Source organism: Neoarius graeffei, chromosome 26 (genome assembly GCF_027579695.1).
Source record: "Neoarius graeffei isolate fNeoGra1 chromosome 26, fNeoGra1.pri, whole genome shotgun sequence".
Taxonomy (NCBI): Eukaryota; Metazoa; Chordata; class Actinopteri; order Siluriformes; family Ariidae; genus Neoarius; species Neoarius graeffei.
Genome location: NC_083594.1, coordinates 11,529,345 through 11,542,771, shown reverse-complemented (window position 1 = coordinate 11,542,771; position 13,427 = coordinate 11,529,345). Strand labels below are relative to the sequence as shown.

At 46.5% G+C, this 13,427-nt stretch overlaps 1 protein-coding gene across 1 annotated transcript in view; it reads right to left on the bottom strand.

Moving 5' to 3' along the window:
* The window catches only part of LOC132874174 (zinc finger protein 271-like), a 71,795-nt gene that overhangs the window by 45,353 nt on the left and 13,015 nt on the right, over positions 1–13,427 (bottom strand). The window contains exon 2 of the mRNA XM_060910151.1: positions 1,602–1,773. Within this exon, the coding sequence (XP_060766134.1) occupies positions 1,602–1,761 (160 nt within the window). The 5' untranslated portion in view covers positions 1,762–1,773. The remainder of the gene's footprint in view (positions 1–1,601; positions 1,774–13,427) is intronic.

Genomic DNA, 13,427 nt, shown 5'->3' with positions numbered 1-13,427 from the left:
ATCATAATGGCAGCAAGTCGTCAGATTGATGAGGGCAAGCTCTTACTATAGCGAACCCCAGCCAGCCAATGTTGAAGCTTACTGATGTTTCAAGAAGCATTTATTATGTTCAGCTGTCATCCCTTATTTGAATACAAATATACTTCCTTTCCTTCACAACCTTTCTTCACAAACACCATAAGAGCTGCATATGGATAAATAAAATAAAATTAGCTCTCACAAGCATAAACGTTTCCATAATGCCAGTTAACCACACGTGGACATTTATCAAATATTCACTCACATATAAATCGGTCAAAGCACATGAAAAGCTAGAAAACCAGCATTAACCCGACATTACAGCTGATCCATGTAGCACCCTTTCGCATAAGCTAACCTTAGCATGGCTAATACAACAACGATATACGTAAACACCCTTTCGGCAGTTAATTAGGATAACACATCACAGCAAACAGTCATAAAACAAGTTGAAACACACAATACCTTGTTCCCATTTCCAGCTAGGCATTAATTATCCATAATGAAACTTTACATTGCAAGGCAACGTCTTCAAAACACCTTTTCCTTCCGTACACACTTCAATTAGCTGCCGTTCACGTGTGAACACCTATGGCCAAGTTGCTGACTCTCAGATGAGAGTACGCCAGAAGAGCTTCAAAATAAAAGACCCGAAAACGTAAAAGGCACTAACAAAAATAAAACTTACAGGAAGTAGTTAACTTGCTTATATACCGTCAATAAGTCATTTACACACAGCATGAGCTTCAGTTGAAAAAGAGGAGTTTGATGCCTTTACATGTCTTGGAGGAAGTACATGTTAGCCTTCACTCACATAGTTAGAGAGACCTGGCTAGTGGGTGGATACTAGCAGGTGACCACACTGGACAAAAAACAGGTGGAAGAAAGAGGAAAACAAAACAAAAAACTATAATCATCTAATGTGGTGAAGACGTTAGGACACATTTATTTAACATTTATGGAAGGAGACCCAGATATCAGTCAGTACGTTTCCCCAAGATGGAAGAATCTTCAAGACAGAGGACTTTGTGCTTTCTGGTTTCTCAGTCACACGACATCCCACTTTTTTTTTTTGGTCTCAGAATAGAACACAGGAGTGGCTGGAGAGAATGACAGACATTAGGCCACATTAAATGTAAACAGAAACAAATTAAACATTCATTCAATGTGTCATTCATTAATAAATTAAAAATTGCAATAACAAACAAATCACGATGGTTTGAGGGGAATCCTACACTTTGGGCCATGCTGTTATATGAAAATAAAATCACGCGGCATAGATTTTTACACACACCCATCGTGTGATATTCCATACTTATTTTGTTCAGGTTAACATCAGTTTATAATGACTAAAGTATTTTAAATAAGTTTCTCTCACTCCTCGCTACCATGTTACACGCTCTATAAACAAAGTTCATACTTTAATCAGTAAAAAATCTAAAGGTCACAATTTGTTGATTAAAATGAGAGAGACTGAGGCTACATCCCAAATGTACTGTATTGCACTTTTAGTGCACCAGATAGTGTGCAGGGTAGAATAAACAGTGAGTGTTACTGAGCACCAGAGTGGCCTAATGTCTTACAGAGATAGTCTTTATCGTCAGGATCTTCCACTTTAACGGAGAGACCTTCAGGTGGGTTGTCGAGATCGTCTCCATAGTTGTAAATATTCAGCTCCAGCGTCTCCTCTTTCTTCACACAGGCTTCTGAGGTCTCTCCATCCATGGATGTCTCGGTTTTCATGTCCTCACACAGCTAAAGATCAAACAACAAACCTGTTAGGGCAGGACGGTATCCATCCCACTCGGGAAGGTGCTGCTCTCATTTCTCACAGCATAGCTCATAGTTTCACAACAGGCCTAGTTAATCTGTGACAATCCAGTGCCAAGGCCAGGGAGCAGACAGACAGACTAAACTGTCTGCCTGCTACCTGCACAGAGTCATCACACAGGTACCATTACATTGAAGCATGAACTGTTAATGAACTTCTTACTGATCTCACACAGACGCACACAAAACCCCGATTCCAAAAAAGTTAGGACAAAGTACAAATTGTAAATAAAAACAATGCAATGATGTGGAAGTTTCAAAATTCCATATTTTATTCAGAATAGAACATAGATGACATATCAAATGTTTAAACTGAGAAAATGTTTCATTTAAAGAGAAAAATTAGGTGATTTTAAATTTCATGACAACAACACATCTCAAAAAAGTTGGGACAAGGCCATGTTTACCACTGAGAGACATCCCCTTTTCTCTTTACAACAGTCTGTAAACGTCTGGGGACTGAGGAGACAAGTTGCTCAAGTTTAGGGATAGGAATGTTAACCCATTCTTGTCTCATGTAGGATTCTAGTTGCTCAATTGTCTTAGGTCTTTTTTGTCGTATCTTCCGTTTTATGGTGCGCCAAATGTTTTCTATGGGTGAAAGATCTGGACTGCAGGCTGGCCAGTTCAGTACCCGGACCCTTCTTCTATGCAGCCATGATGCTGTAATTGATGCAGTATGTGGTTTGGCATTGTCATGTTGGAAAATGCAAGGTCTTCCCTGAAAGAGACGTCGTCTGGATGGGAGCATATGTTGCTCTAGAACCTGGATATACCTTTCAGCATTGATGGTGTCTTTCCAGATGTGTAAGCTGCCCATGCCACACGCACTAATGCAACCCCATACCATCAGAGATGCAGGCTTCTGAACTGAGCGCCGACAACAACTTGGGTCGTCCTTCTCTTTAGTCCGAATGACACGGCGTCCCTGATTTCCATAAAGAACTTCAAATTTTGATTCGTCTGACCACAACAGTTTTCCACTTTGCCACAGTCCATTTTAAATGAGCCTTGGCCCAGAGAAGACGTCTGCGCTTCTGGATCATGTTTAGATACGGCTGCTTCTTTGAACTAAGGAGTTTTAGCTGGCAACGGCGGCTGGCACGGTGAATTGCGTTCACAGATAACGTTCTCTGGAAATATTCCTGAGCCCATTTTGTGATTTCCAGTACAGAAGCATGCCTGAATGTGATGCAGTGCTGTCTAAGGGCCCGAAGATCACGGGCACCCGGTATGGTTTTCCGGCCTTGACCCTTACGCACAGAGATTCTTCCAGATTCTCTGAATCTTTTGATATTATGCACTGGAGATGATATGTTCAAACTCTCTGCAATTTTACACTGTCGATCTCCTTTCTGATATTGCTCCACTATTTGTCGGCGCAAAATTAGGGGGATTGGTGATCCTCTTCCCATCTTTACTTCTGAGAGCCGCTGCCCCTCCAAGATGCTCTTTTTTATACCCAGTCATGTTAATGACCTACTGCCAACTGACCTGAGGAGTTGCAATTTGGTCCTCCAGCTGTTCCTTTTTTGTACCTTTAACTTTTCCAGCCTCTTATTGCCCCTGTCCCAACGGTTTTGAGATGTGTTGCTGCCATGAAACTTCAAATGAGCCAATATTTGGCATGAAATTTCAAAATGTCTCACTTTCAACATTTGATATGTCGTCCATGTTCTATTGTGAATACAATATCAGTTTTTGAGATTTGTAAATTACTGCATTCCGTTTTTATTTACAATTTGTACTTTGTCCCAACTTTTTTGGAATCAGGGTTGTACATATTCTTTCTGCAAACTTAATTCATACATTTAAGTTTTCTTTTCCTTTAAATATGTTTTACTCTTAATCTAGTCCATTTAACAAAGTGCCAAAATTTAAACTTTAATATGCAGTTGCCTTACTTTTCTTTTCAGTGTATTAGTTATACGTGTTACGGTAATTGCATCAGAAACATTCTAAAATTAGTTATAGTAATACAGCAACTTATTTTAAGGTGGCAGTTCTTGGGTTCAGATCCCTTTGTGATCAACAGGAGGTCATGATGATCGATTCTCTTCATTGGATTGCATAAGATGGAGCAAACCACTGGTCATATTTTCATGCACATTTTTGTTACAACACTACTTGATCATAGATAATTAAGGTATCCCGTAGATTTTTCAATCTATCATATACCCAAGTAATCGATAACAAAACAGTTTAACTTGCATATTGAACTTTAAGGTGAAATTTCAAATGTGTATACATTAATACTATTTAGGTCAGAAATCATTGAAACACTGGTAAAATCTATCCTATAAATCAGTGATTCTCAAACTGTGGTACGCGGGCTCCATTCGAGTGGTACGCCAAAGAATTACTTCATTAAATATAAATAAAAAAATAAATAGAACGACTGCGTGGGTTTCCTCCAGGTGCTCCGGTTTCCCCCACAGTCCAAAGACATGCAGGTTAAGTTAACTGGTGACTCTAAATTGACCGCAAGTGCGAATGTGTGTGTGAATGGTTGTCTGTGTATGCGTCAGCCCTGTGATGACCTGGCGACTTGTCCAGGGTGTACCCTGCATTTCGCCCGTAGTCAGCTGGGATAGGCTCCAGCTTGCCTGCGACCCTGTAGAACAGGATATAGCGGCTAGAGATGATGAGATGAAAATAAAATGAGAAATACTATCCATAATATCTGAACGGATGAAAATATCTTATCAACCGATGACAAGAAAATGAAAGGTGATACAAATTAAGTTAATAATTTAAAAAAAAGTTTGCAAGTGCTTCTGGGTAGCCATACGTAGCGTACATACGCATTCCTGCCGGTTCTGCTGATAGACGGTTATCCGCCATTGGTAGCTACAGACGAGGCTGTGATAGGAAAACGTGGAGGTGGCTTTGCTAATTATGATGATGTGGCAGCGGGGGCGTGGCCAAGCAGCAGTCTGTGAATAGAGAGCGGGGTCACGGAAGGTAAGTGGCCAAGTCATTACACCTAGTGTCAATTAATGTGCGTTTGTTTGTTGCAGGAATGGAGTATAAAAGGAGGGGGAGAGCAGAGTCTCCCCAGACCAGAACGCGTGTGTGATTGTGTGAGTGAGAGAAGCTGAAAAGCTGATTAAAATAAGCAAAATAAAAAAAGTGTCTGTGAACACCAACTCTCGCCTGCTGTGCTTCTGTGCTCCACCCACATCAGGGATTACTACAGTGGTGCCGAAACCTGGGAGATACAGAAGGGAACCACCCCATGGAGACCTCCCCATTCAAAGAGCTCATCCTTGCCCTCGCTGCTGCCCAGCAGAACCAGCATCAAGCGCTGATCACCCTCCCGAAGGAGCAGCAGCAGCGCTTCGAAGCCTTGATGCTGGCCCAGCAGGAAGATCACCAGGCGTTCCGGCACCTGCTCACGTCAGCAGGGCTGTCGGCCACCGCTGTCGCCACCCTCACGAAGATGGGACCGCAGGACGATCCGGAAGCGTTTCTCGCTCTCTTTGAGCAGGCAGCCGAGGGGGTGGCCGCAGGAGCAGCGGGCTGCCTCCTGCTCCTGACTGGCGAGGCGCAGCTCGCAGCTCCCTGCTGACAACCGACTGGTCTATGCCGACCTAAAGAAAGCCAATCTGCAGCAGCTCGGCCGCTCCCCAGAGCAGCAACATCGTCAGCGCTCCTGGACGCTAGCACTGGAGGAGGTCGGCTGGCCATTTGCATTCGGTCAGCAACTCCGGGACGCCTGCCGCCGGTGGGTGAGGGCGGAAGACCGCAACACCGAGATCATCAATCTGGCGGCACTGGAGCAGTTTATCCCTCAACTTCCAGAAAGAACGGCAGAATGGGTCCAGTGTCACCGTCCGGCGTCACTGGAACAAGCCACTGAGCTGGCGGAGGACCATCTGGAGGCGACTCCGACGGCAGGTAGATGAGGCGTCTCCCCTCACTTATCTTTTCCTTCTCTCTCTCCTGTCTCTTGTCCCCCTCTCCACCCTGTTCCCCTGCCAAGAAGGCGGCTGGCTCCTCCCCAGCCGGCCCGTCGCACTCGTGGTGTCCTCCCACCAGATGGAGATGCTCCGATTCCCCGGTGGGGAATCGGAGCATCTCCAGAGTCAGAGCTTCACAAGGGAGATGGGTGCTGTCATCCAGATCCCAGACGTGCCAGAAACTGCCCCCGATCGGGCCAGAACGTATCGCATACTGGTGAGTATTCAAGGGGATACATATCACGCTTTGGTGGATTCCGGTTGTAATCAGACCTCAATTCACCAATGCCTGGTGCAAGGTGAGGCATTGGGGGGAGCATAAGCGGTGAAGGTGTGCATGCACGGGGATGTCCACCATTACCCACTAGTGTCTGTCCATATTCTATTCCAGGGCCAAACGCATAGACTAAAGGCGGCGGTTAATCCTCGTCTTACCCACTCGTTGATTTTGGGTACTGATTGGCCGGGATTTAAAGAACTAATGGAGTATTTAACACGTAGTGGGTCCTGCCCTAGTAGGTCACAGGAAGATCCCGGTGCGGCATTGGCTGGAGAAGCTGTCACAGAGCCGTCTACGTCAACACCGCGTCAGAGTGAGGAGCAACCCACTCCTCCTCCCTCTCTCGGGGATTTCCCGTTAGAGCAGTCGCGAGACGAGACTCCGCGGCATGCATTTGACAAAGTGAGAGTAATCGATGGTCAAACTCTTCAGCCACGCGCGGCACCGACCTTCCCCTATTTTGCCATTATGAAAGAGAGATTGTATCGAGTGACGCAGGACACTCAAACTAAGGAACAAGTAACCCAGTTGTTAATCCCAAAGAGTCGTAGGGAACTCATGTTCCATGCGGCTCACTTTAATCCCATGGCTGGACACTTGGGGCAAGACAAAAAACACTAGCCCGAATAATGGACCGGTTCTATAGGCCAAGGATTCGCGGGGATGTCCGTCGGTGGTGTGCGGCGTGCCGTGAATGCCAATTAGTAAATCCTGCGGCCGCTCCAAAAGTGCCGTTGCGCCCTCTTCCTCTAATCGAGACCCCATTTGAGCAAATCGGGATGGATCTCGTCGGGCCATTAGATCGGTCAGCATGGGGATATCGCTTTTAGTTCTAGTAGACTATGCAACGCAATATCCGGAAGCAGTGCCTCTCCGCAATATCTCAGCATGCAGTATTGCGGAAGCGCTCTTCCGCTTTATCTCCCGGGTCGGGATTCCGAAAGAAATCCTGACAGACCAAGGCACCTCGTTTATGTCATGCACACTGCGCGAGCTGTATGGGTTACTGGGGATCAAGTCTATCCGCGCCAGTGTCTATCACCCACAAACAGATGGATTAGTAGAGCGATTTAACCAGACACTCAAAAACATAATCCGAAAATTCGTTAGTGAAGATGCGCGTAATTGGGATAAGTGGCTCGAACCCGTTATTCGCAGTACGAGAGGTCCCGCAAGCCTCCACAGGATTTTCTCCCTTTGAATTATCATATGGGCGTAAGCCGCGTGGCATTCTGGATGGGCTGCGGGAAAATTGGGAGGAGGGACCTTCACCAAGTAAAAATGAAATACAGTACGTTCTTGGCCTGCGCGCAAAACTCCACACCCTCACGCACCTAACCCAGGAGAATTTGCAGCAGGCACAAGAACATCAAAGCCGGCTGTATGACAGGGGCACGCGCCTTAGAGAGTTCATGCCGGGAGACAAAGTACTCGTATTATTGCCCACGTCGAGTTCTAAATTAGTCGCCAAGTGGCAAGGGCCCTTCGAGGTCACACGGCGAGTCGGGGACGTCGACTATGAGGTGAAACGAATGGATAGGGGTGGGGCACTGCAAGTCTACCACCTCAACCTTTTAAAACGCGGAAATGAGGGGGTCCCCGTGGCGTTGGCGGCGGTAGTCCCAGAGAAGGCGGAGCTGGGGCCGGAGGTAAAAAAAGATAACATCTCGGACCACTCCGGTCCCTTGTGGAGACCACCTCTCGCTGACCCAACTCACGGAGGTAGCCAAGTTGCAGAAGGAATTTTCCGACATGTTCTCGCCCCTTCCGGGTCATACCCACCTCATAAAACACCACATCTAAACGCTCCCGGGGGTGGTAGTGCGTAGCCGCCCTTACCGCTTGCCCGAACAAAAGAAAGAGGTGGTTCGGGACGAACTCAAGGCCATGCTCGAAATGGGCATAATCGAGGAGTCCCACAGTGACTGGAGCAGCCCAGTGGTCCTGGTTCCCAAGACCGATGGGTTGGTCCGGTTCTGTGTGGACTATAGAAGGTCAATGCAGTATCTAAATTTGACACGTACCCAATGCCTCGCATTGATGAATTGCTTGATCGGTTAGGCGCTGCTCGCTTTTATTCGACACTGGATCTAACAAAGGGATATTGGCAGATCCCCTTGACTCCTCTATCCCGAGAGAAAACAGCCTTTTCCATACCGTTTGGCTTACACCAATTTGTCACGCTCCCTTTTGGGTTGTTTGGGGCGCCCGCTATGTTCTAGCGGCTTATGGACAGGGTCCTCTGCCCTCATGCTGCCTACGCGGCCGCCTATCTAGAGGACATGCTAATCTACAGTAGGGCTGCACAATTAATTGAATTTAATCGAAAATCGCGATTTTGGCTGCCACGATTAAATTAAATGAAAATCGCGATTTATTTCCATTTAAAATGCGAGCTCTGCTGCATCTGATCAAGCACTTTTTGACCAGTACTCCGCCAAACCATTAGGGGGCGAACCGACGCATGTAAGGTTTCATTACTCCGCCTAAATAAGCAAGCAAGCTTGCTTATTTAGGCGGAGTAATGAAACCTTACATGCGTCGGTTCGCCCCCTAATGGCGTGAGAGTAGGTAACAGATTGAGGTGAGAGAGAAAAGCTAACTGTCGGAACAACAGACTATTTAGCACTGGAGGCAATGTTGTGACCTGCCTTCGCTCATGTTTAAAGCCAGAGCATGTTGATAGGCTGGTCTTTCTAGCTAAAAACTTGTAGGCCTCAGTATAATGCTATGTAATTGTTGCAATTGAGTTTTCAGTTCCTTCATCCTTTGGTAATTTCTTGGATAAATTTCATTTATTTGTCATTTGGAAATCAGAACTTCTCTTTTAAATTTCATTCTGCACTGAAAGCTGTTCATATTGTTTGTTTGAATATAGTGAAATAAAATGTAAGTGATTTCCCTAACATCAAGAATAATCGTGATTAATAATCGTGATTACAATTTTGATCAAGATAATCGTGATTATCATTTTTTCCATAATCGTGCAGCCCTAATCTACAGTCATGATTGGCCGCGACACTTGGAACACCTGAGGGCTGTTCTAAAGTTGCTGAGGCGGGCGGGCCTCACAGCTAACCCAAAAAAGTGTGCAATTGGGCGGGTGGAAGTACGGTATCTGGGGTTCCACTTGGGACATGGGCAGGTGTCCCCCCAAATTAACCAGACTGCAGTGATTGCGGCCTGCCCGAGGCCCAAGACCAAAAGGGAGGTGAGGCTGTTCTTGGGGCTGGCTGGCTAGCTATTATCGTAGGTTTCTACCCAACTATTCAGATGTCACCAGCCCGCAAACCGACCTCACTAAAAAGGGGGCTCCAGATGCGGTCCAGTGGACGGAGCAGTGCCAACAGGCCTTCTCTGAGGTAAAAGCTGCACTGTCTGGGGGGCCACTTTTACACTCCCCTGACTTCTCTCTCCCCTTTATTTTGCAGACTGATGCATCAGACAGGGGGTTGGGGCCATTTTGTCCCAGGAGGTGGAGGGCGAGGAGTGCCCGGTGCTGTACATCAGCCGAATGCTTTTGCGCATCGACAGCTAGTACAACACAATTGAAAAGGAGCGTCTTGCCATCGAGTGGGCAGTCCTCGCCCTCCGATACTATACTTTCTCACACTGTTCGGACCACGCGCCCCTCCAGTGGCTCCACCGCATGAAGGATGCCAATGCGCAGATCACCCGTTGGTATCTCGCTCTCCAGCCATTTAAGTTCGAGGTGATCCACAGGCCGGGGGCACAGATGGTGGTGGCGGACTTCCTGTCCTGTCGGGGGAGGGGGGGGTCAGCTTCAGGCCGGACGGCTCCCCGGCCTGAGTCGGGCGGTGGGGGTATGTGGCAGCGGGGGCGTGGCCAAGCAGCAGTCTGTGAATAGAGGGCGGGGTCAGGGAAGGTAAGTGGCCAAGTCATTACACCTGGTGTCAATTAATGTGTGTGTTTGTTGCAGGGATGGAGTATAAAAGGAGGGGGAGAGCAGAGAAGAGTCTCCCCCGACCAGAACGCGTGTGTTGCGTGTGCGATTGTGTGAGAAGCTGAAAAGCTGATGAAAATAAGTAAAATAAAAAGTGTCTGTGTGAACACCAACTCTCGCCTGCTGTGCTTCCGTGCTCCACCCACATCAGGGATTACTACAGACGAGTACGACAAAATTCCTGTTGTGGCTTAAATCCGCGAATGGGAGCATGGATCAGGAGAGAGGGAGAACTGAAGAGGACGTGTGTGAGCCAAGCGCAGATGCTAACGACAGTGGCAAAACCAGCCCCAGAATTGCTAGCAAAGGGCAGAAACCAGTGAGGAGGAAGTATGACGAAAAATACATAAAACTGGGATTCATTTGGAGCGGGACAGAGCTGCTGCCCAGGCCGCAGTGTGTTGTATGTGGCGACGTTCTGAGCAATGAGTCCATGAAACCATCGCATCTCAAACGGCATCTTACAACCAAAACACAGCACTAGAGGACAAACCAATGGATTATTTTTTTACGAAAACGTGATGAACTGAAGCAGTCCAAGTCCACCACTCTGTCCTATGGTACACCCGTAGCCAAAGCACAGGAAGCTTCATATCGTGCCAGCCTCCTGATCGCCAGAGCCGGTAAGCCACACACAATCGGGGAACAGCTGTGTTTACCATTAGCCAAAGAGATGACACGTATCATGTGTGGAGAGAAAGCTGCCAGAGTGTTAAACTTGGTGCCGCTTTCAAATGACATCGTGTCAAGGAGAATAAACGACATGGCTGACGATGTTAAAAAGACACTGAGCGCATTAAGAACAGTGGATATTTTGCCATACAGCTTGATGAGACTACAGATGTTGCAGATTTGGCCAATTTATTGTTTATGTGAGAATGAATATGACGGTGTGGCGCAAGAGGACTTTATGTTCTGTAAATCACTGGAGACCAGAACTACATCAGAGCAAATATTACAGTTACTGAACAAGTTCATCCAGGAGCATGGCTTGGACTGGGAAAAGCATGTGGGCGTATGTACTGACAGAGCGAGGGCCATGACGGGTCGCAACAGCGGGATAGCAGCTCGCATCCGAGAGGTGGCACCCGAGATGCGCTGGACCCACTGCAGCATCCATCGTGAGGCGCTGACGGTGAAGAAGATGCCTGATGACCTGAAGTCCGTGCTGGATTGTGCTGTAAAAACTGAACTTCATCAAGGCCAGACCGATGAATGCTCGCTTATTTCATGTGCTCTGCAAGGAGATGGGCAGTGAGCATGTCCAACTCTTGCTTCATACTGAAGTAAGGTGGCTTTCAAGAGGAAAGGTGCTTTCGAGGCTTTTCGAATTGCACAGAGAGGTCCAGATGTTCTTGCAGGACACAAATTTCCCCCTGCAAGACATTTTTGAGGACACTGTGTGGCTCAGTCAGTTGGCATACTTGTCTGACATTTTTTCAAGTTTAAATGACCTGAATTTGGGACTACAGGGACTCTCCAATGTTTTTGATGTGCAGGACAAAATCAGTGCACTGCTGAAAAAGTTGGAGTTATTTGAAATCAAAGTCAAGACAGGTGATGTTTCAGCTTTCCCTGCTTTGGAGAGTTTTTTTGTCTGACAATGACCTGATGCTTGATGATGGAGTCAGGGTGAACATCGCTGCACACCTCACATCACTCAGACAACAGTTCTGCAATTATTTCCCAGTGATGCCTAAATATGAAGCTAGCAGCTGGATGAGAAACCCTTTCAACATAGACACCTCTCACATGGCCTTAATGGACTTAACTGTTGTTGAGCAGGAGAGGTTAATAGAGCTGTCTTGTGACGAAACACTGAAGGCATCTTTCAGAAAGCACACTCTGTTGGACTTTTGGATAATGCAGTACAGTGAATACCCTGTGCTTTCTGACAAGGCTGTGCGATTTCTCCTTCCTTTTGTGACCACCTACCTGTGCGAGAGAGGCTTCTCTTCACTTGTCATAAAAACAAAAGTACAGAAGCAGGGTGGATGCTGAGCCAAACCTGAGACTGAAGCTGACCACCATTGACCCAGACGTTGCAGGACTGTGTTCAGAGGCATGCACACCCATCACATTAAGCTCAGTAAGTTGTCAAATCAATAGTCTGCGTATATTTAACTACAGCTGTTATTCTTAATGCTTTTCCTCACTTTTTTTGTTTTATTCTTAATCTTCTTGTTCTTCCTCTGTTTGTGGGTGTGTGTTTCTGTTTCAGAAAGCAGTCACTGGAGTTAAGAAACGGCAAGAACTGCAGCTATGCATAGCCTGTTTTGATTTTTTTCAAGTACATCAAGTACAGTACTTTTTTTTACTTTATGGCTGAGGACTACAGGGGCTTCAAAGTTTGGGAGAATAGCAGGGTACAAAATGGTAAAATGTCTGCCAGCGGCAGACATAATGCATGCAAAGCGTGCAGGGGGGGTTTCAAGGGGGTGCGCCCCCCCCCTTTGGGCACGGAAAATATTATGAAATGCACTGAGAAATGGTGGCCTCTGGTAACTTTTAACAGTGAAAATAAAGGGTAATCAATACCATTTGGAAACTTGAAATATGAAACCAGGCTTTCGTCTAAATGGGGGAACAGGGGCGCTGCGCCCTCTTACTCTCGGCGTGCGCCCCCTTACCGACTCCGTGAAAACATCCCAGCAACACCACGTGACAATGTGTCTGATCATCAAATACGTTATAATTGCTCCAAAAATATTCCAATCATAGTAGATACACCGCCAGACGGTGCAAAAACAATCCAAATTGGCATTTTCCAGACTGAGGCGCCATGTTGTTTAGTTGTTTACTTGTCGCGGCTGCTCTCGCGAGATCTGACATGGGTTACATACAAGGTCAGCTGACTTGTAGAGCGAGATTTCTCGAGACTGAATGACCTTTCACCCACTGACGCGGGAGCTTTTGACAGAAGTAGTTCGCAAGTTGTTTTTGTTGACACTTGGGCATTTAAAGATGTCATCCCGCGGCACGAAGCGGAAGAAAGGCGAAGACTGTCCGGGGCAGAAGATGATTACTTCTTTCTTTTTTAATGTTGACACACAATTTGTTACAATTTGCCTCTCAGAGAGCCTCAGAATGTCCCATTGGAGCCTCAATTTTTCAAAGGCTTGGCACGGCGGGGGGGGCGGACAACCGGCACCCCCCCCCCCGCTTCGCCCCCTCATACTAAATTTTTCTAGAAAAAACCCTATGAAACCATACCTCAGTCATTTTATCAAATTTCAGAAATATTTGCAAACAAACACATAAGTAGTCCGACTGAAATCCACATATGGATGATATAATAATTTTAAGTCTGATGTTGTAGTGGACATCTATTATGGACATAATTCACCATACCTTTTTCCTCTGATCTGATGTG